The sequence below is a fragment of the Triturus cristatus genome, chromosome 3_2 (assembly GCF_964204655.1).
Source record: "Triturus cristatus chromosome 3_2, aTriCri1.1, whole genome shotgun sequence".
Taxonomy (NCBI): Eukaryota; Metazoa; Chordata; class Amphibia; order Caudata; family Salamandridae; genus Triturus; species Triturus cristatus.
The window spans coordinates 535,156,789-535,180,796 of record NC_140584.1 but is presented as its reverse complement, the minus strand read 5'-3'; the positions used below and the strand labels follow the sequence as shown (position 1 = coordinate 535,180,796).

Here is a 24,008-nt window from a genome sequence, read left to right as displayed (position 1 = left end):
TACTTTTGTCTTAAGCAATAAATTTGTGTAAACAGTCACAGTTGGTTGCAATAAACAATCCTATTTCCTAAACATAACAATGCATTGAGCTCAATGGTAAATTCAGGTTATTTGTAATAAATTACTTTTCAGATTACTTTTGGAATTCCAGGTCTGGCTCCTAGAACCAGCCTTGGGTCAGTATTCAGAATCAAGTGATGAAAGTCGACTTAATAACTGTAATGATGTTTAAATAATATTTAGCTATTTTAAAAGTTAGCACTTCGAAAATATTTCAAAGAAAACATTCAATGGATCTCTATGGCAAGAAATTCAAATTGCAGGTAGAGTACTTTATCGTTACTTTAGTAATCCAGGACTGGGTACCTAGACCCAGGACTGGGGTCCTTATCAAAAACAGGTAAGTAATTTCGTTTGCAGAAATGGTACGATTTTAAAAGAATATTTCAAATTTGCAAAAATAGACACTTAGAAGAAATTTCACAGAAAAGCAGACAATGGTTTCCTATGGGAGAAAAATGAGTTAGAGGTAAGTATAGCTGTGAACACTTTTCAGGGTCAGGGCTGGGCACCAAGATCCAGCACTGGGAGCTCACCTAGGAGCAGGTGAGTAAATTCGTTTTTGTCACTTGGCTGATTTTTGGTGAATTTTTGCAGTTTTGAAAAGTTCACACTTAGAAGATTTTTGAAGAAAAAGCCAGTCAATGTTACCCTATGAGGAAAATGAAGTTAGCGGTTTAAGGGTAAGTACTCGACTGGCAGAGTTGAAATTCCGGGCATGGACTCAGGGGTCCCCCAGTGTCAGGTAGGTACAGTTGGTTCACCCTCAGCGGTTTCAGGACGGCCGGGTGCAGAGAGAGTGAGGCCCAATGTTATCCTATGAGGGATAGGGGGGCCTTGGTTGGTGGCTGCTGTCTGGCAAGCCACGCGGCTGTGGGAGCTGGGCTCCTGGTCACTTACTCAGGGCAAGTGGGGAAGTAGGTTAGTGTAGAGAGGGCACTGCCAGGGCCACTCGGGCGGCTGGGTGCAGAGTGCTTTTGAGCCTTCTTCGGGCGCTCAATGGAAATCAATGGGAATGTTCCGGTTTGGAAAAAGGCTGCAGGCTCGGGGACGAGGATGTTTCAGGTGCCACCACCACTTCGAGAGGTAAGTTGGGTAGTTGTAGGTTAGGTGGGTACCCCGGGATTGGGCACAGGGGGCCGCAGGGTGCCGGGTGCAGGGGTGCCTTTTGACGTCGGGAATCTTACCCTCTGGTTGATCGCGGTTGGGGTGGCACTTGGTTCTGAGGCTGCAGGCTTCTTCCGGGATGTCGAGGGGGGTCCTTGGGTGCCGGACTCGGGGTCACAGTCGCCGTGGGGTCGTCCTCAGGGTCTTTGTCCACTCCGGCACTGGCCAGGCTTGGCTGGTGCAGAGTGTGTTGGGTCCGCGGTTCCGGGCTGCTGCCAGGGGTTAAAAATAGGTTTCTTGAGTAGAGCCTCTACTCATGGGAGTCCCAGGGGCTTAGAGCCAACAGGTAGCCAGGTCCTCCGGGGTTGGTGAGGTTGCTGGCCACGAGAGATGCCGCGCTGGTGCAGGTTCGAGAGTCGACAGGCCGGTAGGGCTGGGGCCAAAGCAGTTGGTGTCTTCTTCTCTTTTTAGCAGCTGCAGGGCAGGTCCTTGTTCTTCTTGCTCTTCTTGTAGTTTTCTCTCTGGAATCTGTCGAAGGAAGGTTCAGGGTGCCCCGAAATACTAGATTTAGGGGCGTTACAGGTAGGTGAAGGCCAGGGACCAATGGGTCCTTGTCCTGGGGTGGGTACACCCCCTATCCTGCCTCTCTCCTGTGGGAGGGGGGCAGTAGCCTAATCCTGATAGGGTAGGGCCCCCCATCCTCAAGATGGCGATAGCCCGGAGATGTGCTTCACCTCGCCTCCCCCACCTGAGGGGTGGGGTGGGCAGGCTGGCACATTCCCTGTCCTTGTATGGGGTTTCCGGCCAAGCTTCCCTCCAGAGTGGGGGGTTGCAGAGGCCTGGGGAATCGCCAAGAGGCGGCATGCCTTTGAAGCTTCCCTTAGCTCATCCTGGGGGAGGAGATTTATCACCTCACCCAGGACGTGCATTGTTGCAGGCCCGGGAGAGCAGGGGCTCTCCCACCCAGGGGTCCAGCAACGTGTCTGCTGTGTGGCAGCCTGGGCAGCCTCAGAGCAGACATGGATTGCAGGTTAGCTGTAAGGGGGCATCTCTAAGATGCCCTCTGGGGTGCTTAGTACATTAAATCCCACACTGGCATCAGTGCGGGTTTAATGTGCTGAGAAGTTTGAGACCAAACTTCCCAGTCTTCAGTGTTGCCATTATGGTGCTGTGGAGCTCGTGTTTGACGAGCTCTCAGCACCATGTACTTGTAAATGGCAGCACTGTACTTACAGTGCCCAGGAATGGACCTGGGTACTGTAGGGGCACAGGGCTCCTGCTCCTGTGCCCACACCATAGGCATAAGGCACCCAGCCAGAGGGGTGGCTGACATATGCCTTGGCAGTGTAGGTGATGGGCATGGCACACAGATATGTGTGCCATGTCGACTCTTTGTTTTGTCCTGTGCCCAGACACTCAGCCTGCAAAGGCAGTGTGTGTGTGTAAGGGTACAGGGCCTCTAAGGGTGGCACAATGAGTGCTGCAGCCCTTAGAGGCCTTCCCTGGTCACAAGGCCCTGGGTACCTAGGGTACCATTTACTAGGGGCTGACATGTGGCCAGGGTTTGTCAATTTGGAGTTTGTATTTTAGGGAAGGAACACAGGCCCTGGGCACCTGATTGGCAGGAGCCCAGGGCACAACAAGGAAAAGTGCATCAGCTATTAGGCAAAAAAGGGGGGGTTACTGCAACAGAAACCCACTTTCTCACATCACCTACCTGTGACTACAAAGACTTCGAAGAAAAACAAAGTGCAAAAATCCGGGCCCAACACCAGATGGTGAGCTATGCTAAAGCATATGATCTACAGCTCATATGCCTCGAACATGAAGTTATCGATTAACAGGTAAGTACTTGGTTGTGGGAGTTTTCTAAGAATGGACTTAAGATACTGTAAGGGTACAGGGCTCATGCACCTGTACCCTCACCACTGGTATAGTGCACCCAACTAGAGGGGTGACTGATCTATGCCAGGGCAGTGGGTTGTATGCGTTGCACCCAGGGATGTGTGCCATGTCGACTCTTCACTTTGTCCTGCACCAGAACAAGCAGCCTGCAAAGGCAGTGTGTGAGTGTAAAGGTACAGGGCCTCTAAGGATGTCACAATAAGTGCTGCAGCCCTTGGAGGCTATCCCTGGTCACAGTGTCCTGGGTACCTGTGGTACCATTTACCAGGGACTGACCTGTGGCCAGAGAGTGCCAGTTGCGTTTGGTCTTCAATGCAGTTTTAGGGAAATAACATAGGCCCTGGGTACCGGATTAGTAGGAGCCCAGGGCACACTCTGTCAAAGTACATCAGCAGTTCAGCAAAACTAGGGGGCAACCATGCAGAAAAAGGGCATTTTCTCACATACGCGGTTTACTTAGCCATCCTGCTTGGAGAAGGTGACAACACCTTCGACAGGAGCAGGCACTGTTTCTGCCCTCAGAGTACGGGCTCTCACCTGCAGGGAGTCATAAACCGGTCTGTGGTGGCAGGCTGGTCTGCATCAGTCAGCCAGTACACAGGTAGAGGGTAGGTTTCCAGGGGGCATCTCTAAGGTGCCCTCTGGGTGCATTTATTAATAAATCCATCACTGGAATCAGTGTGGGCTTATTAATACTAGATGTTTGTTATCAACCATCTCTAATTTCAGTGAAGCCATCATGTAGCTGGGGAACTCGTAAATACCAGTATCCAGCAAATGCTCTCAAAATGGCTTCCCTGTTCACTTGCAATATATAAGAATCGACTTGGACATCACAGGGGCATATCTACTTATGCAGATTTGTCTGCACATGTAGTTTAGTGCACCTGCCTTAGGGCTGTAAGGCACCGTTACTCCCCTCAGACTCAGGATGTAGGGAGCGGGGGTGCGAAGGTACTTTGAGGAGTTGGGTGGTGGTGGTTGGAGGCAGGGCACACAGAGGCAAACAGGGCACTTGGACCACTCTCGATGTGGGTCTCACTGTTACTGAAGTCCCTCGATGTGGACACAACAAGCCTTGGTTGTTGCAAGGGGTCTGGTACCGCAGGTATTGGTACTGTGCAGCTCTGGTCGGTCCTGGCGTCCCCATACTTGGAGGGAGGACGGCTCTGACCTGTGGGAGCACAGCAACCTCTACCTGGGAGGCTGCAGTGTTGGTGGTCCCGGTAAGTATCAGGATGGTGACTTCGGACCTTGCCTTTGTTGTCTGCGGCTGCAGTGGAGAAGCTCCTTTACTCCACAGGAGTTCTCTGGGGGTTTGCGAAGCAGTTGCAGCCCTTCAGGTATCTTGGGAGTCTGCACAGCGGCTGGACGAGTCAGTTTCTCCACGTGGGTCGGGTGCTGCAGGCAGACTGGCAGGGTTGGTGCCAAGTCAGTAGTTGCTCCTCTGTTCTCTTGTCAGCAATCTCCTTTGTTCACTCCTCCTTTGTGTCTGTCGAAACTAAAGTCCTGGCATCCGGAGTGCCACCTAAATACTGTATTTAGGGGCTTTACAAGGAGTGTCAGGTAGCAGCCAATGGGCTACCTACCTTTAGGGTAACTACACCCTCTATATGACCACTTCCTATGGGAAGTGGGCATAACCCTGACCCAGAGGACCTGCTTCCACCAGAAAACCAAGATGGTGGAATTTTCCTAGTCGTGTTTACTTCAGGTAGCCCACCTTAGGGGTGAACACACTTCCTGACTAGCTAATTTCACAGACTGTCCTGGTGCCAAATGGGCCCTGGGCGGTATTTCCTATGTCTGGGGGTAGCCAGGGTTGCATATCAAAGGAAATGGATACCTTTGAAGCCTTGGTATGCAGATTACTAGTCCTCCTGCTTGAAGGAGGTGATAACACCTGCCAGAGCAAGCATTGTATCCGACCTCAGAGTGTGGGCTCCCACCTCCAGGAGGTCAGAAATTAGTATGTGGTGGCAGGCTGGACAGGACCAGTCAGCCAATACAGTAGAGGTCAGTAGGTTTTTAGGAGGTAGCTCCAATGTACCCTCTGGATGCTGGATTAATAAATCCATCAATGGAATCCGTGTGGGTTTATTAATATAAGGTGTTTGATACCAAAAACCATAGGTTTAAGTGAAGCCATTATGTAGCTGGGAACCCCGTTTTGACCAGTACCCAGTATATACCTTAAGGTGACTTCCCTGTCCACTTGCACTGTCAATAATTGAACTGGCCAGCACAGGGGCATATCTGCTCATGCAGATATGTCCTCACATGTAATATAAAGCATGCTGCCTTAGGGCTGTAAAGGTGACTTACAAATATTATATGCAGTGTCAGGGGGCATGACACACTGGGTGTGTGCCATGTTGCGTTTTCACATTTTAGAGCACCATGTCACGCCGCCTGCAGTGGCAGTATGCATGAGTTTAGTGTTGGGTCCCTTAGAGTGGAACAATATATTCTTCAGCCTTTAGGAACCCTATTTAATACCTATGTTCTAGGTACCAGGGGCACCACTTACTTGAGACTTACAGAGGTGCTAAAGGCCTGGTCAATTGGGGTTTAATTGACCAGTTACCTTGTTTTGTGGAAAGAACACTGGCACTGGGTGTGAGAAAGTGGCTCTGTATATACTGTTCCTTAATAGGTATAGGGTGTACAGAGTCCCCCGTCCCCAAGGGTTTGACAGAGGCTAAAGTTAGATATAACCTTACTCTCTAAAGTGGTAGCTTGGTCGAGCAGTAAAGCATTTGTTGTACACACTCAGTCAGCAAATGGTCTCACACACTCAATAACTGAACTCTTGGCCAATGGCTTATATATAAAAAATATATGCTTGTTTTATTTTAGAACCAACAATTGGAATTAAAATATACTTTCTCGGAATGAGATGCTTTATATAAATACTTTTGCAATATGCAATTGACTTTTGTAAACAGTTACAAGTGGTTGCAATAGGTAACACTATTTTAAACACAATAATGCATTGAGTTCAATGGAAGGTTCATGTTATTTGCCACAGATTACTTTTAGGATTACTTTTGGAATTCCAGGACTGGATCCTAGATTTAGTCCTGGGTCAGTACTTAGAATCAAGTGATGAAAGTCGACTTAATTACTGTGATGATTTTTAAACAATATTTAGCTATTTTAAAAGTTGACACTTAGAAAATATTACATAGAAAACAGTCAATGATTCCCTATCGCAGAAAATGAAAGTTACAGGTATAGTATGTTCTCGTTACTTTTGTAATCCAGTACTGGGTACCTAGACTCAGTACTGGGACCTTTATCCAAAACAGGTAAGTAATTACGTTTTCAGATATTATACGGTTTTTAAAGAATATTTAAAAATTGCAGAAATTGAAACTTAGAAGAAATTTCACAGAAAAACAGTCAATGATTTCCTATGGGAGAAAATTGGGTTACTGGTAAGTACAGTTGTAAGTATTTTTCAGAGTTAGTGCTGGGCACCAAGATCCAGCACTGGGAGCTCACCTAAGAACAGATGAGTAATTTCGTTTTCGTTACTCGGCTGATTTTTGGTGAATATTTTAAGATTTGAAAAGTCCACACTTAGAAGAAATTTCAGGAAAAAGCCAGTCAATGTAACCTATGAAGAAAATTGAGTTATCGGTTTAAAGGTAAGTACTCGACTGGCAGAGTTGAGGTTCTGGGCATAGACTCAGGGGTCCCCCAGGGTCAGGTAGGTACAGTTGGTTCACCGTCAGTGACTCTAGGGCGGCCGGGTGCAGAGTGAGTTAGGCCCAATGTTATCCTATGAGGGATAGGGGGGCCTTGGTGGGTGGCTGCTGACTCGCAAGCCACGCGGCTGTGGGAGCTGGGCTCCTGGTCACTTACTCAGGGCAAGTGGGGAAGTAAATAGGTGTAGAGGTTTCACTGCAAGGGCCACTCGGGCAGCTGGGTGCAGGGTGATTTTGAGCCTTCGGGCGCTCAATTGATTTCAATGGGAAATCTCCGGTTTGGAAAAAAGACTGCAAGCTCGGGGACGAGGATTCTTCAGGTGCCACCACCACTTCGAGAGGTAAGTTGGGTAGTTGGAGGATAGGTAGGTACCCCGGGATTGGGCACAGGGGGCCGTGGGGCGCCGCGTGCAGGGGTGCCTTTTGGTGTCGGGAAATCTTACCCTCTGTTGATCGCGGTTGGGGGAGCATCTTGTTCTGAGGCTGCAGGCTCCTTCAGGAGTTTCGAGGGAGGTCCTTGGGTGCCGGACTCGGGGTCACAGTCGCCGTGGGGTCGTCCTCGTGGTCTTTGTCCACTCCGGCACAGGCCAGGCTTGGCTGGTGCAGTGTGTGCTGGGTTCACGGTTCCGGGCTGCTGCCAGGGATTAGAGGTAGGTTTTGAGTAGAGCCTCTACTCATGGGAGTCCCAGGGGCTTAGAGCCAAAAGGTAGCCAGGTCCTCCGGGGTTTGTGAGGTTGCTGGCCACAAGAGATGCCGTGTTGGAGCAGGAGCAGGTTCGAGGGTCGACAGGCCAGTAGGGCTGGGGCCAAATCAGTTGGTGTCTTCCTCTTTTTAGCAGCTGCAGGGCAGATCTTCTTTCTACTTGCTCTTCTTTGTAGTTTTGAATCTGGAATCTGGGGAAGGAAGGTTCAGGGTGCCCCTAAAAACTAGATTTAGGGGCGTTACAGGTAGGTGAAGGGCAGGGGCCAATGGGTCCCTGTCCTGGGGTGGGTAGACCCCCTATTCTGCCTCTCTCCTGTGGGAGGGGGGCAGGAGCCTAGTCCTGATTGGGCAGGGCTTCCCATCTTCAAGATGGCGAGAGCCCGGAGATGTGCTTCACCTCGCCTCCCCCACCTGAGGGGTGGGGTTGGCAGGCTGGCACATCCCCTGTCCTTATTTGGGGTTTCCGGCCAAGCTTCCCGCCAGAGTGGGGGGTTGCAGTGGCCTGGGGAAGCTCACAGAGGAGACATGCCTTTGAAGCTTCCCCCTGCCCATCCTGGGGGAGGAGATTTAGGACCTCGCCCAGGATGTGCATTGTTGCAGACCCAGGAGAGCAGGGGCTCTCCTACCCAGGGGTCCAGCAACATGTCTGCTGTGTGGCAGCCTAGGCAGCCTCAGAACAGACGTGGATTGTAGGTTTAGGTTTCAGGGGGCCTCTCTAAGATGCCCTCTGTGGTGCTTGGTACATTAAATCACACACTGGCATCAGTGTGGATTTAATGTGCTGAGCAGTTTGATACCAAACTTCTCAGTCTTCAGTGCTGCCATTATGGTGCTGTGGAGTTTGTGTTTGACAAGCTCCTAGCACCATATACTCCTAGCTGTCAGCACTGCACTTACAGGACCCAGGAATGGGCCTGGGTACTGTAGGGGCACAGGGCTCCTGCCTCTGTGCCCACACCACTGGCATAGGGCACCCAGCTAGAGGGGTGGCTGATGTATGCCAGGGCAGTGTAGGTTGTGGGCATGGCACACAGGGATGTGTGTCATGTTGACTCTCTGTTTTGTCTTGTATCTAGACACTCGGCCTGCAAGAGCAGTGTGTGTGTGTTAGGGTTCAGGGCCTATAAGGGTGGCACAATGAGTGCTGCAGCCCTTAGAGGCCTTCCCAGGTCACAAGGCCCGGGGTACCTAGGGTACCATTTACTAGGGACTGACATGTGGCCAGGGTTTGCCAATTTGGGTTTTAGCTGTTAGGCAGTTTTTAGGGAAGGAACACAGGCCCTGGGCACCTGATTGGCAGGAGCCCAGGGCACAACAAGGAAAAGTGCATCAGCTATGAGGCAAAAAAAAGGGGGGGGGGGGGTTACTGCAACAGAAACCCACTTTCTTACACTGGGGACCTGGTTAGCAGGAACCCTGTGCACTCCAGTCATCATTGCATCAAATACCAGGCAAAAAGTGGGTGGAATACTACAATAAAACCTGTTTCCTACAGTCCAGTCCCCGCAGGAAATGCTCTTCAATGAGCACTACACTCTCTACAATAGGTTTCAACTCCATTAATACTTTGCCTCATTTTAGACAATCCTAATTGTTTGACAGGGCCCATAGCCTTGTTTAGAGTTCTACTGCAGTGTAGGTAGGTTGGTTCACACTTTAAAAATAGCAATACATGCATCTGATAAGATGTAAACAACAAGCGGCAGATAAATAGAATGAACCCATTATAAAGCTTGATAATGTTTCATTAGTACAACATTATCACTTCATGTATCTACTGGAACAATGAGTCTTTCTACAGGAGAGGTAATGCCTGCCTCTCACCCAGGCAGACTTTGATTTTAACTTAACTTAAGTGCCTGAAGATGGTATAGCACAGAAAAGGAAAGAGGCTAGAGGGAAAGAAGAAATCAGTTTTTTTGCAGCAAAAATGGAAAAAAGAAACCGGACAGAATATGTGCGCGTGTAATGTGGGGAGGATATTCTCCACAGGTCAAGAACCTGCATAGCAAATGTCAATACTTCAACGTGGAGTTGTAGCATCTGAAAAACATGAGGGACATGGCATTTGAAGTGGCTGTTTGAGCTATATATGTCGTATGACATAGTCGGAGGACATTTCAGAGCATGATTTTAAAGAGCTTCTGTGTAATGTTTAAAGCAAGCAGAGTGCTTCTGTGTCTATTTGCAGTCACTTGTTGACAAAGTTACAAAGCTGTAACTTTGTTATTGTTACTTGGAGAAATCTATGCACCAGTTGAAAGCATTTTCAAGTCAAAAGCGGATACTTGCAATTTATTATTAAAACCTTCACGGTGTTAAAGAAAACAGAACATGAAAAACTGGATTGAAAGGTTTAGGATTTGGTCACCCGGTTGACTTGAGATGTCAAATACACAATTCTGAGCTTACAAAACACCATGCATGATCTTACCAGGGTGGGATCAATATCTTCAACAGCAAAAAGTCTGTTATATATACTGTGTACTTTCTCGTACTTCATTCGGCTCTGTTTGGAAGAAAAAGCATCCTTGCATCAGTTGTTTAAACATACTGTATAAATATAGAAAAAGGTTTATGAAAAGAAAAAAAAAGTAAAACAAGCAAAATATTCGTGTCTACGAGGAAACATACAATACTGGCAAAGACGTGACTACAAGCATAATTATAATAACGTAAATAGCATAGCCAAGAATATATAAAGCCAGTACAAAATGGGTGCCTCAATGGCTTCAAGTTTGGTATTTTCTTCTATGACCGAGATAACTGACTTTTTGGTATCTAGTTCATTTCTAGGTAAAGTGGTCTAGAAATATCAGCTAACTAATTATTGAAGCATATTACAAAAAACAGTGGACCCTAGTAGTTGGGGGATTAAGATAAGGATAGACACAAACTAAATAGTATTTATGTCCTTTGTCCAGCCGGACAGGAATTTGGCGATGCACAAAATCAGAAAGTAATGTCAAGGGGGCACAGCCCGTGACCTACAGTGAACAAGACAAAACAACAAATATAGGCAACAGCGAGCAAATCGGTCTGTATACTTATAATCAGTGAACAGACTTGATTATAATTTGAGTGACCATTGTACATAGCATTCACAAGCATATTCAGTACATATGATCCTATTGTGTCGACGACGTTTCGACGCCGAAAAACAAAATAAATGGCATCATCTTCAGGACAAATATATAAATCATGTTTATCTTGGAATTATAAACAATTTGCCTTTCATGCAAGGCTGGTCCATAAAGCGGGGAAGGTAGTTCAGGTAGAGAAAGATTAAGACCATCAGTGGTGCGTCGATATCAGGATATCCCGCGTATTTATCAAGGAAACCGTCCAGATCACGGCTCAAGTGGTGCCGGTTGCAGAATCACAGGACGCGGCATCTCTGGCAGGGATCGCCAGAGATGCCGCGTCCTGCGATACACGGGATATCCTGATATCGACGCACCACTGATGGTCTTAATCTTTCTCTACCTGAACTACCTTCCCCGCTTTATGGACCAGCCTTGCATGAAAGGCAAATTGTTTATAATTCCAAGACAAACATGATTTATATATTTGTCCTGAAGATGATGCCATTTATTTTGTTTTTCGGCATCGAAACGTCGTCGACACAATAGGATCATATGTACTTAATATGCTTGTGAATGCTATGTACAATGGTCACTCAAATTATAATCAAGTCTGTTCACTGATTATAAGTATACAGACCGATTTGCTCGCTGTTGCCTATATTTGTTGTTTTGTCTTGTTCACTGTAGGGCACGGGCTGTGCCCCCTTGACATTACTTTCTGATTTTGTCCATCGCCAAATAAATTCCTGTCCGGCTGGACAAAGGACATAAATACTATTTAGTTTGTGTCTATCCTTATCTTAATCCCCCAACTACTAGGGTCCACTGTTTTTTGTAATAAGTTAACGCCCAAGGTCCCTAGTGTATTACCTTCGGGTTCCCTTGTCTCTTATAACCTCCCTCTAATTATTGAAGCATGGCAGTAATGGAATGTCCAATGCTACAGAACGTAAATATATAGTAAGGCTACCTGAAATTTGAAAATTCAAGAATTTTGGGATACACAATTTGTTTTCACTGGTGGTAAGACTGCTTCTTGCAGACAGAAAGTTTCTGCTTGAATAAGTCTCTTGCTGGTATCTTGCATGATTGTTTTCACATGATGTATGCTACTGTGTGAAAAAAATAAAAAAAGGTCATGCAAGATACCAGTGAGCCACATTTCATGCTACAAGTGAACCAGTGAAGGAAACAACTAGGGAATCTGCACAAAACCTTAAAAAAAAGTTAATCCGATTTGCCTCCCTTGTGGAAAATTTCACACTAAACCATCAAGGGGGAAGAGGGGGCTAGGGGGCGTGGCCAGCCGGTCAACATGGCGGACGCGAGCAACTGAGGCTCCGACCGTTACCTCCTAGCAATCCTGCAAATAATCCTGTGAGGGGGCAGATCGTGGCTGCTGGACACGGGCCTGTTGTGGGGAAGCGGCGAGGAGCATGCACAGCCCAGCGGGTAGCGATTGCGAGGCGCCGTGACCCAGCGCGACCCAGGAGGAGAGGGCGCGCGCGGCGAAGCCGGCCGCTGGAGCCTGAGGTAGCACCGGGAGGCGGTTCGGGGAAGGCGCTGCACGAGAGGTCTTTCCCCCCCGCGGACGGAGTGCCCTGAAGGCTGCGGGCTGACGTCGCCCGAGGACGCGGACTGGCGGGAGCCCCTGCCGGGTGCTGCGGGAGGCCCAGACGAGGTGGCGCGCAGTGGAGTGCAGCGACCTCGGCTGCACCCTCGGGGCCTGCTGCGCCCTACGGAGCGATTGGCGGGGAGCACTGTGGAGCTGCGGCCCAGGGTGACGACGAGATCCGGAGGGAAGGAGGAGTCTGTGGCCTCGAGTGGTGAGCGCTGTCGCCGAGGTCAGGACAGCGAGGTGAGCTGAGGCCTGGGGCCTGCGCAGGCCCCTCTGATACAGTGAGCCCGCAGTGACTGTGTGAGCGACGTGCGGTGAGGAGGGCCCTGAGATCAGAGGGTGATGCATGGTCGCACCCGCGGCGGGGAACGGGCAGAGGAAATTGGACCGGAGTGTCTCGGAGCCGGCGCACGTCGTGGGATGTAAGGCGGAGAGGCCATAGGAGGGGTGCAGAAGCGCGCCTGGAGAGACAGGAGGCCGCGGCGTGGGCAGCCCGTTGCTGAGTCTGTTCGCACTGCGGGCCTGAGGCCTGGTATAGATGGAGGCGGGCGCCATTCCGTGGGAGGCACCATTCTGTGTGAGGCCGCGGCGGCGTATGGTGTGCCGGACACTGCAGGGAGCGCCAGGAGACACACGACGGAGTGGTAGGGGGCCCCCCCATGAGACTGAGCCGGGGAGCTGGGCGTAGAGTCTGAGGAAGCGTGGCCCCTGCCATGACGCTGGCTGGCGGAGCTGCCGCGCTTGTATTGACTAGCGCTCCAGTGGACGCAGCGCCGGAATGGTGATACGACGCAAAGCTGAGATGACACAGAGCGAGTGAGCCTGGGCACACAGCGGTCTGCTGGCGGGCACCGGTCGGGTGTACCTGGCAAGGCCGGAATGGGACTGGATCAGACATCTGCCGGTCGACGCATCAGGGGGGCAAGAAAAGTGGGGGGCAAGAAAAGTGGTGCGCTGCCCTGAGGGGAAAGGGGCGAACAGTTATATGCGCCCCTTATGGACTGGGGAACCTCACTGGTGTGCTTCCCCTCTGGAGCCTGTTGCTCGTGCGGGCTGTGGGGTGTTTCCGGTCCTCCTCCTGCTGTTTGCGGCCAAGCGGCTGGGTCCTGGGAACTGAGCAGAGCTCCGGCGGTCGCGCAGAGCAGAGTGCCGGCGGGATTGGAGGGCCCACGCCCGGTTGTGCATACGACGCCTGGGGACGAGCTGTGGATGCCGTCTGCTCAGCAGTACGCGATGGGCCGGCTTCGAGACAAATCACAGCACGGACAGCTACGTGCCGGGAGCCTGGACCCCCCAGGCGACCGGGGGGGGGCCGAGACACGGAGCTGCAAACGGCGGCCCTCTCAACTAAAATGGACACCATGCTCGCGGCGGTGGAGAGACTTGGCACTACCCTGGACCAAACAAGGGAGTCCCTCGAAACAAGGATTGATTAGGGCACATCAGACTTCACCCTCCTTCACGCTGACCATCGCAAATTGGCCGAGAGGGTAGCGGCGCACGGCCAAACGCTTCAGGAGCTCCAACCTGTTGTCCAGAGCCATAGCGCAGCACTGCAGAATGAGCTGGACCGGGTCCATGCGCTCGAAGATCGGATAGACGATGCGGAAGGACGCTCCCGACGCAATAATATACGCGCAGTGGGTCTTCTGGAAGGAGTGGAGGGTAGACACCCGGAACAATATGTGGAAAACTGGTTGCGGGATCTTCTGCCTCAGGGGGTGTTATCTCAACACTTCGTTGTGGAAAGGGCACACAGGGTGCCGGCGCAGGGGCCCGGCCCCGCCCGTTTCTGTTCAAGCTCCTCAACTACCGGGACAGGGATGCGGTTATGAGTGAAACTAGAAAGTCTGGCGACCTGACCATGGGCAGTAGCCGAGTCATGCTATTTCCGGACTACACCGCAGCTGTACAGCGGCGCAGAAGCAACTACATGGCGGTGAAGCGACAGCTTCGGGAGCTGGCGCTACCTTACTCCCTGCTGTTCCCGGCCCGTCTAAGAGTGGTAGCAAAAGAGGGGACCCGCTTCTTCGACTCCCCGGTGGACGTGTGGGACTGGCTGGAGGAGTCGGGGCAGTGGACGGGAGGGAGGCCCGCTGGTTCGGATGTCGACAGCCGCCCAGGGAGAAGATCCAGAAGACGTGGGCGTCGGGGAGCAGGACAACTGGCGCGGCCGGGACCGGTGGCGCCTAGCCCGGAGAGAATAAGGATGGAGCGGCAGGAGGCACTTGAGGCGGTGGCGACACTTGGAACATCACAAACCAGTGGTCAAATGGAGATTTGTACCCACAGTGCTCCGGGAACGAGTGGAGCGTCGTCCCCGTCCACAGTGGTCTCGGAAGACTTGATTTTGCCAGTGGTAACCCCACAGACTGCTGACCTGATTGTGTGATAGGATGTTATAATGTTAAAGTTTGGGCAGGGACTGCGCATGTTAGACAAGGCCACGTACCTGCCATGGCACCGCGTTGGGTGGTTCTGGGGCCCTGGGACCTACTGGGGGGTGAAGGACTAGTGCTGGGGGTGGCTGGCCTCGTGGGGACGGGTTGCGCATGGCACACGTCACTAGATGTCACACCTGCGGGCTCCTTTCGCCGCGACTTGCACTGGGCCTACACGGCAGTTTAATTTTTGGCACGATACTGCTCCTCCTTCTTCCAGTGGAGACAAGGGAGGGGAACTAGCACCAACAAGTCGCTACTATCGCACGAACCCCATCAGGCACTACACTGAAATAGCACAATATCACTTCGCATTCCTGAGGTTTGGACGGATGCCCCGTTGGGAATACACCCTATTTGTTAAATTGTTCATAATAGTTACACTGTTTACATGGCAGCGCATTAACATGCTCCCTCCAGACTGTGGCCCGCCCCCCTCCCCTGACGCGGACACTTCGCCCCCAGGCCGGCTTGCTCGGCTAGCTTCGTGATGACGCACACTAACATTGTGACCTGGAACATACGGGGCATGCACACGCCGTCCAAGTGTTACTCCATCTTTTCCTATCTGCAGCGACACTCTGTTGGGATTGCCCTCCTACAGGAGACGCATATGACCCAGACGGAACTGGGCAGGCTTTCTAGGCGCTGGAGAGGGCACACATACGGCACCGTTTATTCGGGGCATGCTGATCTGGGTGTGAGCAGGCGTCCCTTTCGATTGCGAAGAGGTGGTGGTGGACCGGGAAGGCAGGTACACGTTAGTGCGGGGGGAGCTGAATGGTCAAGAGATGTTGCTGTGCTCGTTATATGCGCCTAATGTGGATCAGGCTTCCTTTTTAGTGCGTCTGACGCAGCTTCTACACCCTTACGCTGGGCTCCCCTGGATGCTGGGAGGAGACTTTAATATGGTGTTGGATGCCCAGTTGGACAGATCCTTCCCTCCCCTTCGTGCCACGGTAGCGGAGTCCAGTGCTCGGGCACTGGGGGACTGGCTCACGCACTGGTCGCTGCAGGACTTGTGGCGCATACTCCACCCGAGGGATAGGATATATTCTTCATATTCAGCAGTACACGACCTGCACGTACGGTTGGACAGGATAGTGGGCTCCCAGTCATTGCTCCCGCTTATCGAGCAGTCGGAATACCTGGGGCGGACGCATTCCGTCCATAACCCCTTGTGGTTTCGGATTGGCTGGGTGGCGGATCGACCGCCGGTGCCCATCTGGCGACTTCAGCCGAGCGCGCTTGAGGAATCGGAGTTCCGCTCCTCCCTTGGTACGGCTATTCTAGCATACTTTGACGCAAACGAGGGGACGGCAAGCAGTGCCTTGGTGGAATGGGACGCCCATAAGGTAGCCATTTGGGGGCACTGCCTGGGGGCCAAGTGGAACATACGTAAGACACTTTCAGACTCTCTGGCGCGCCTAGAGGACGAACTCTTGCAGTATGAGAGGGAGGGAGAAGGAGGGGGTAGGCATTTGCGTAGCCTGGAGGATCTCTGTGGAAAACACGCGGAGCTCATGGAGCGGCTCTGATGTCACCACTATGCGGCGCACACGGCCAGAACGCATGCTAGAGCAGATAGGGCGGGCCGACTGCTGGCCTGGTTAATCCGGCAGGAGGATCGCCGGGACCCGATAGGAGCAATCCGGAGGGAGGATGGAGTGATGGTATACACACAGCGCGAAATACATTGGGCCTTCATAGACCATTACAAGCAACTGTATAAGGCTAAGGGGACAAGTCCCCGGCACCTTCTTGGGGAGTTCATGGCTTCCATTCACTTACCTGTGGCCTCAAGGGAACACAATGAAGCACTCAGTGGGCCCCTCTCCCTGGAGGAAATTTGGGAGGCGATACAATCAATGGAATCGGGAAAAACACCGGGGCCGGACGGATTGCCTGCGGAGTACTATAAGGCATACCGTGAGTCCCTGGCGCCGCTGCTGCGAGCGCTCTACAACAAAGCGCTAGAGGACGGGTCGCTCCCCCCCTCCATGCGGGAGGCGTTCCTGGTTTCCCTGCCTAAACCGGATCGTGACCGCACGGCCTTGGGCTCATACAGACCCCTGGCGATGCTCAATGTGGATTACAAAATCCTAGCAAAAGCACTGGCGGACCGATTGGCGCCAGTGGTCCCCCATATGGTAATTGCAGACCAAAACGGGTTTGTCCCTGCGAGGTCCACGTCGTTAAACCGTAGGAGATACTTCAGGGTGGCCACTGAGGCCGTGCATTGATGGCCCAGAGCGGGGTGCCTTCTCCTAGATTTGGAGAAGGCGTTTGATTGCCTGGAATGGGGCTACCTGTCCGCGGTGTTGTTACAATATGGGTTGGATGGAGAATTCCTCAGGATGGTCGACCTACTCTACAGGAACCCCACGGTCCGTGTTCGGCTGGGCCCCTATGTCTCGGAGGCGGTACCGGTGGGCCGGGGCACCCGGCAGGGATGCCCTTTGTCCCCGTTGCTGTTCGCCCTGGCGATGGAGCCCCTGGCGGCGGCTGTGCGGACGACCCTGGGAGATGGTATACCGCTGGGGGACGCTGTTCATCAGGTGTCGCTCTATGCAGATGACCTGTTAGTGTACGTTAAGGATGTGGGATGCATGCCGGAGCAGCTAGCCCAGTTGTTGCAGTCCTTCGCCACTATCTCGGGACTCCGTGTGAACGTAGGCAAATCTTGTCTGTACGCTTTTAGCGCAGGGACTGAGGACCCGGGTTATCATCTGAATGGCACGCCGGTTCAATGGAGGGAAGGCACCTTTCGATACCTGGGGATACAAATATACCGCTGCCCGACTGACTTATTTGATGGGAACCTGGGAATAGCGGTCACGGCGCTTAGGTCGCAGGTGAACTTTTAGAGCACACTCCCACTGACGACCATGGGCAGGGTGGCACTCGCCAAAATGGTCATGCTTCCCCGCCTCCTGTACTACTTTGTTAATTTACCGACGTATGTCCCCCCCACCTTTTTTGGTAGGCTCAATAGGATGCTGCGGGATTTTGTTTGGGGCACTGCCAGACACAGGTTGGCACTCATAAAACTATTCCTGCCAACGGACAGGGGTGGTCTGGCGGCTCCTTGTTTTGAACACTACTACCTGGCCGCTCAGCTACAATGGGTTGCCCGCTGGTTGGCTGATAGAGGCAGGGACGATACAGCCACGGCAGTAGCACCTTACTCGCTGGAACGTGTGACCGGACTCTTTCACCCCCTAGCTACGGTTACGAGACCGATGCCGCTCCTTCTGGCTGTGGCACATAAGTGCTTTCAGAGGGCTTTGTACCTCACTCGCGCTGTTGTTCCATACGCGCCGGCAATACCTCTGGAGGGTTCCCCCGGAGGTGGAGGGGTGCTTGCGGCCCCTGCACTGACGGGCTGGTGGGAAGCAGATGTGCACACGCTGGGGGACCTATACCGAGACGGTGAGCTTATACCGTATGAGACCTTAGTGTCAGAGGACGGGCTCCCACCCGGTGGGTTCCTTATGCACCGCTCACTGACGGCGAGATTGACCGCCAAATGGGGGAACATGACCACGGAGCCTAGTCAGCACCTAACCATGCAATACCTGCACGTCATGGGGAGGGGCGGACATCTGGTCCGCGGCTTCGTTACGGGAGCACACGGCGGTCAGTTTTGGCCCGCTTCGCGGCAAATGGGAGCTGGACCTGGGGAGGCCGCTAGCAGACAAGGAGTGGGAGAGGGTCCTTAAAGGCCCAGTGCGTATCCCCAGAAACATGCGGTTCCGCCAAATCCAGCTGTTCATAGTACACAGGGCCTACCTCACACCTGAGTTGATTAACAGGAACTTTCACCGCAATGACGCGCTCTGCCCTAGGTGCATTGAACTAGGGGCGGGGTTTTTGCACATGCTGTGAAGCTGCCCTGGGTTGGGCACCTATTGGAGAGTGGTCAGTGGGTTGTTGCAGGGGAGTGTGGGTCGTAACATCCCATTAGACTGGCCCGAACACATTTTACACCAATTCAAAAGATCGCCCAAAGACAAGGTAACGTCCCGATTTCTGGACCTGGGGCTCGTAGTAGCAAAACGCCTCATCACTAGGAGATGGAAGGCACATGACCCACCACACACACAGGCATGGAGCTCCTCATTTCAGGCATGGGCTAGGGCAGAGGGGACCGCCATCCGCAGGGTGGAAACTCTGGGGCTGCGGAAGGAACCTATGGCGGACCGTTGGGAGCAGTTGCTTGCTGAGCTCCGGCGCTTGGATGGGGAGGGTCACACGGGCCACACAGGGTGGTTGGAAGTGCCTGTGCGAGTGACGGTGTAGTACAGGCTGCCTCGCTGACGGGATAGCATAGCCCCTACTGCCTCTAGCCTAAAGACGGGGCGTCTGCGAACACATGGGGGTGGTTGCAATCGTGGGGCTTGGGGGGTGATCCCGGGGGTGAGGGGGAGTCAGGGATAGAAGGGGGGGGGGAGCAATCTATGTGTACAACTGATCACGCTGCCACTGTTATGAGTTCTTCTTTTGAATTGTAGGTAACTCATCTGTTTCGAACGCCTAAGTTGCGTGGGCGACACACGTTTGCATGTACGGCTAAGTGGCTGATATACGGTGGCTATTGCCACTCCTTAAGAGACAACACCAGAACTGATAAGGAAAATGCAGCCGGCTCCTGGGCACATAATTCAAATGCAGGTTATATCAATTTGACTACTGACCAAGTACGGATTAACAATCTGCATATGCTCACGAACTTCTGTGTGTAATGTATGCTGCCAAAACGTGTATTCTTTAAAAATAATAAAAACAGATTTGCAACAAAAAAAAGGGGGAAGAGGGGGCTATAAAAAGTGTAGGCCAAAAGTGCGACCTCACATGGTAATTGACCATCAGAAAGTTTTCTTTCCAATACAGAAAATAGGGCTGAACAGAATTACACCAAACTAGCAAAAAGTTAGAACTTTACTCAAAGTGTGCTTCTACACATGTGTAGTTATAGTTGGGACCATGTTTCCATAGGAAAATGGTTTTTTGACTTGCCTATATCTTTAAAGCTGGTTGATTATCTTCACGAGATTTACCCCAAAAAAGTGCCCCAGTGATTCTAGTTGTGCATGGCAAGTTACGGGGCGATCCATCAAGCTGGGTGTAGGAAGTTGGCTCTGTATATACTACACCAAAGTGAGATATAGTGAGCACAGAGTCCAGTGGAACCCCAAAGGTAGAGAGAGGTAGATAGCACCTTACTCTCTATTTGTGGTAGTGTGTTTGAGCAGTAAGGCTTTATCAGAAGGTCGTGTTAAAGATTTGTTGTACACACCAGCAAATTATATCATAGACTGAACTTCAGACCAATTTGTTTTGTATAAAACTATTCTTTTAGTTATTTTATTTTCTAGAACCAAGCAAGCCTGGCACAGGTAATCAATAAATACTTTACAGTAGTAATGCAGTTTGTAAACAGTTTGAATTGCAATTGTATATGCACTTTGATTTGATTACAGTAACGCTACTAGTAATTCAATGCTTTTGAAATACTGTACATATACTTTGTATTGACTTTTTAGTAGAATTTGAAGTAGATTATTTTACAGATTACTTTTCTTACACAGTGCAGTATACCTGGATACTGCACTGGGACATTTCCTGTGAACTGGTAAGTAAAAGCGTTTATGTTATTTAGTTACAGTTTCAAGGGTTTCATAGATTTTCCAACTCCACACTTAGAAACTATTCACAGAAAAACAGTCAATGTTATCGTATGGAAAAAAGGAAAATGCTACTTACTCAGTATGCATCTGTTCTTGGCATACAGAGCTGTAGAGCCATATACTTTAGTATAGATCGCCATCTAGTGTTGGGTCAGGATGTTTGCATTTTGTTTTTGTTTGAAGAAGTCTTTGTAGTCACGAAGAAGGTGACTCCTCCTTTCGATGATGGAGTTAGTAAAAGTAGTAAAGGGATGTCCATGTATAGTGCATCTAAGTAAGATAATATTGCAACAGATAAAGGTACCTGGGGAGGCATGTGGGCGCATATGGCTCTACAGCTCTATATGCCAAGAACAGATGCATGCTGGGTAAGTAGCATTTTCCGTCCGAGGCATATGAGTTGTAGATCATATGCTTTAGCATAGACTATACAGCAGTTATCTCCCAAGCGGTGGCTAACCTGTATCTATTGCAGTGGTTTGAAGGATAAGTTACTTACCTGTAATCCTAGTTCTCTTCCAGGGGTATCCTCATCAAAGTCATAAGCACTGAATATTCCCGCCCATGTGCGGGGACCCCGGAAATAATAAAAATTATATATGAAAAACACATATATATACACATCTCTGTATATGTATAAACATATATTATATTTTCCAAGGCAATGCAGACCCCATAGTAGGCTAGACAATGTAGATATAAATATCCAATAACACACCATAGGTATAATAATACACCTAAATCTCTTTAATGAGGTAAAACTCATGAGAAATAAAAGAAAACACTGTGCCAAACACAGATCCACAAAACATTGTTAGCCTGCAGGCTGCATTGCAATACAATACCATAGAGACTGAAAAGCCTTGTACAGGTAAAAACTGGCACCGTGCCTTTAAGGCAGCCCTGATTCCAATATCCCATCATGCCTCAGGGGTGACAGTTGGGTCAGTTGTTCTTTCTGGCTCCTTCCGTCAGGACCCTGGAATTCAGCTCTCTTCATTTTTGACTTTCTAGTCAAGAATTGCTAGTTTTCTAGTGATTTTTTTGCTTCATCTTTATTATCGCCTGTTGGTGAAGCATTTTTCCTGATTTTACTGACAGATTTCAGAACTTTTTTCTGTCAGAAAATGAAAATGAAAAAAAGTGCAAATATACGAGCCCAACACCAGATGGCGATCTATGCACAAGTATATGATCTACAGCTCATATGCCTCGAACTATAATGTTTTGCATAAGCGTTTGTAGTCGTGTGGCTATAATTTAAGCTAATATTTTTGCGTCCATGTATGGATACTTTAATGGCAGCCAACACACTATATCAAAATACAAAATAACAATATCTACAGAATGTAGAATAAAAGTATCATCCTCTTATCCTAACATTCACTTAAACCATCTATAAATATAAAACCATAACTTATTCAAGAGAAACCCCAGCCAAGTTCAGTGACAGAAAAAAAATTGTCTCCCCTACTTGGCCCCTTTTTTTGGTAGACAAAGTAGTCTTGTGAAAGGAAATTGAATTACAAAATTGTGCCGGAAAAAGAAAACACAGACTGGGACGCAGTGGTGAAAAAATCCTTATTCATTACAAACGAGTGAAAGATTCACCACCAACCCTACAGGCCAGTATGAAGGATGAGCATTAGTTATGTGCCCTACTTAACCATTTTTAACACGTTTAAAGCAGACAAAACATGCATTGGCATAGAAAATAGGTCTTACCTTTGGGACCTTATACGTGTTTAGCCTTGCAGCACATTATACTGGATGCTGTGCCGCCATGGATTGAATAGCTATACAAGTTCACACTTTTTTTTGCAAATACTCCCCTAGCTATGTTTTCCTGCAAGATCGAGTTTTGTGGGAAAATTATTGCTGAAAGAGGCGCCCAATTTAAAGAACAAGTTACTTACCTTTGGTAACGATGTATCTGTAAGAGACACATATCAGTTATAGATTCCTTACCTTAGAATTACCCCCAGGCGTCAGACTGACTCCGGAGAATTTTTCCTTCAGCAGTACCCCTGCACGTCGGTAGGTGGTGTCGGTCGACTACGTGTCAGTTGTCGGCGTCCTGGTCGCCGGGATGACGTTGCGGTGCCTACTTAGACACCACCCCTACGCACTGATGTCAGTTCTGACACGACATTACACGCCAGAAGCGCAGAGCCATGGAAGACACTGACAACTGGTGTGCCACACTAGGGCCCTGCAAGAGATTCCCTATACCTAGAAGTCAGTTCGCAGAGCGTGGAGGATGGGTCGGGCAAAAATGAATCTATAACTAATATATGTCTCTTACAGATACATCGTTACCGAAGGTAAGTAACTTGTTCATCTGAAAGAGACTATTCGTTATAGATTCCTTACCTTAGAATAGATACCCCAGCAATACCAACCCCAGAGGAGGGACTGCGAAAATTTTGGAGGACAGAACGGGCAAAGTAGCCGACTCTCCGGACTTGACTATCCAGGCAGTAATGTCTGGTGAACGTGTGCATAGAAGCCCACGTGGCCGCCTGGCAGAAGTCAAGAAGTGGGACTTCACGTGACAAAGCAGTAGTTGCTGCCACAGCTCTAGTAGAATGAGCACGCAGCCCCACTGGAGGTTCCTTTTTAGCTAAAGCGTAACAAACCTTTATACAAAGGGCGACCCACTGAGTGATGGTACGCTTTGCACAGCCCGACTTTTCTCAGCACCCACACTGCCAACGAAGAGTTGTTAGTCCACCCGGAAACCCTCTGTGCGGTCAAGGTAGAAATACGGCACACGTTTCGGGTCCGGACGGTAGAGTCTCTCCTCCTCCTTGGAAGGGTGCGCAGGCGGATAAAAGGTAGACAGAGTAATAGTATGTCCAATGAGAAAAGCAGTGACAACTTTAGGTAGGAACGAGGGCCGCGTTTGAAGCACCACTTTGTCCAGATGCACAGAGAAGAAAGGGGGCTTAGAAGAAAGAGCAAGACGCTCACTCACTCTGCGAGCAGAGGTGATGGCAACAAGAAAGGCCGTCTTCAGAATGAGAACCCTAAGAGGACAGTTATGAAGAGGCTCAAAGGGAGCATTATGAAAGGAGATGGAGGAAGGAAATGAACAATGCCTTTAAAGAACCTACTTACAATAGGGGACTTGAACAAAGAGGGATGATCTGGTAGCCAAAGAAAAGCAGAAATAGCTGTCAGGTAGCCTTTAAGAGTGCCCAGAGCAGAGCCCTGCTGGCCTAAAGAAAGAAGGAACAAAAGAACCTCAGAAAAAGGGCCAAAAAGGGGATCCACAGCCTTTGCTGTGCACCATGCCACAAACTAGTTCAATCGACAGGCGTATACCGTCTTAGTGGAGGGACCCCTGGCTGCCAAGATGACATTAGACTTCGGGAGAAAAGTCAAGCTGTCAAATGTCGCCGCTCAATCTCCATGGAAGGAGGTGGAGGCTGGGCAGGTTTGGGTGGAGGACCGTCCCCTGCTGCTGCGACAGAAGATCCTCCCGAAGGGGCAGTCTGATCGGAGGATCGATAGCAATGCTCAGAAGCTTAGGGTACCAGACTCCTCGTGCCCAGTCCGGTGCCACTAGAATGACTTGGGCATGGTCGCGCTTGATCTTCTTCAGCACTCGGGGCAGAAGTGGTACTGGCGGAAAGGAGTATAGGAGGCCGCAACTCCACTCGTGATGAAAAGTGGAGCCGAGA

General features: G+C 50.3%; 1 protein-coding gene across 2 annotated transcripts in view; it reads right to left on the bottom strand.

The window, feature by feature from the left end:
- Positions 1 to 24,008, bottom strand: part of CSTF3 (cleavage stimulation factor subunit 3) — a 549,241-nt gene that overhangs the window by 172,408 nt on the left and 352,825 nt on the right. For both annotated transcript variants that reach the window (XM_085648242.1, XM_085648243.1), the window contains one exon: positions 9,922 to 9,996. In XM_085648242.1, the coding sequence (XP_085504368.1) occupies positions 9,922 to 9,996 (75 nt within the window). The remainder of the gene's footprint in view (positions 1 to 9,921; positions 9,997 to 24,008) is intronic.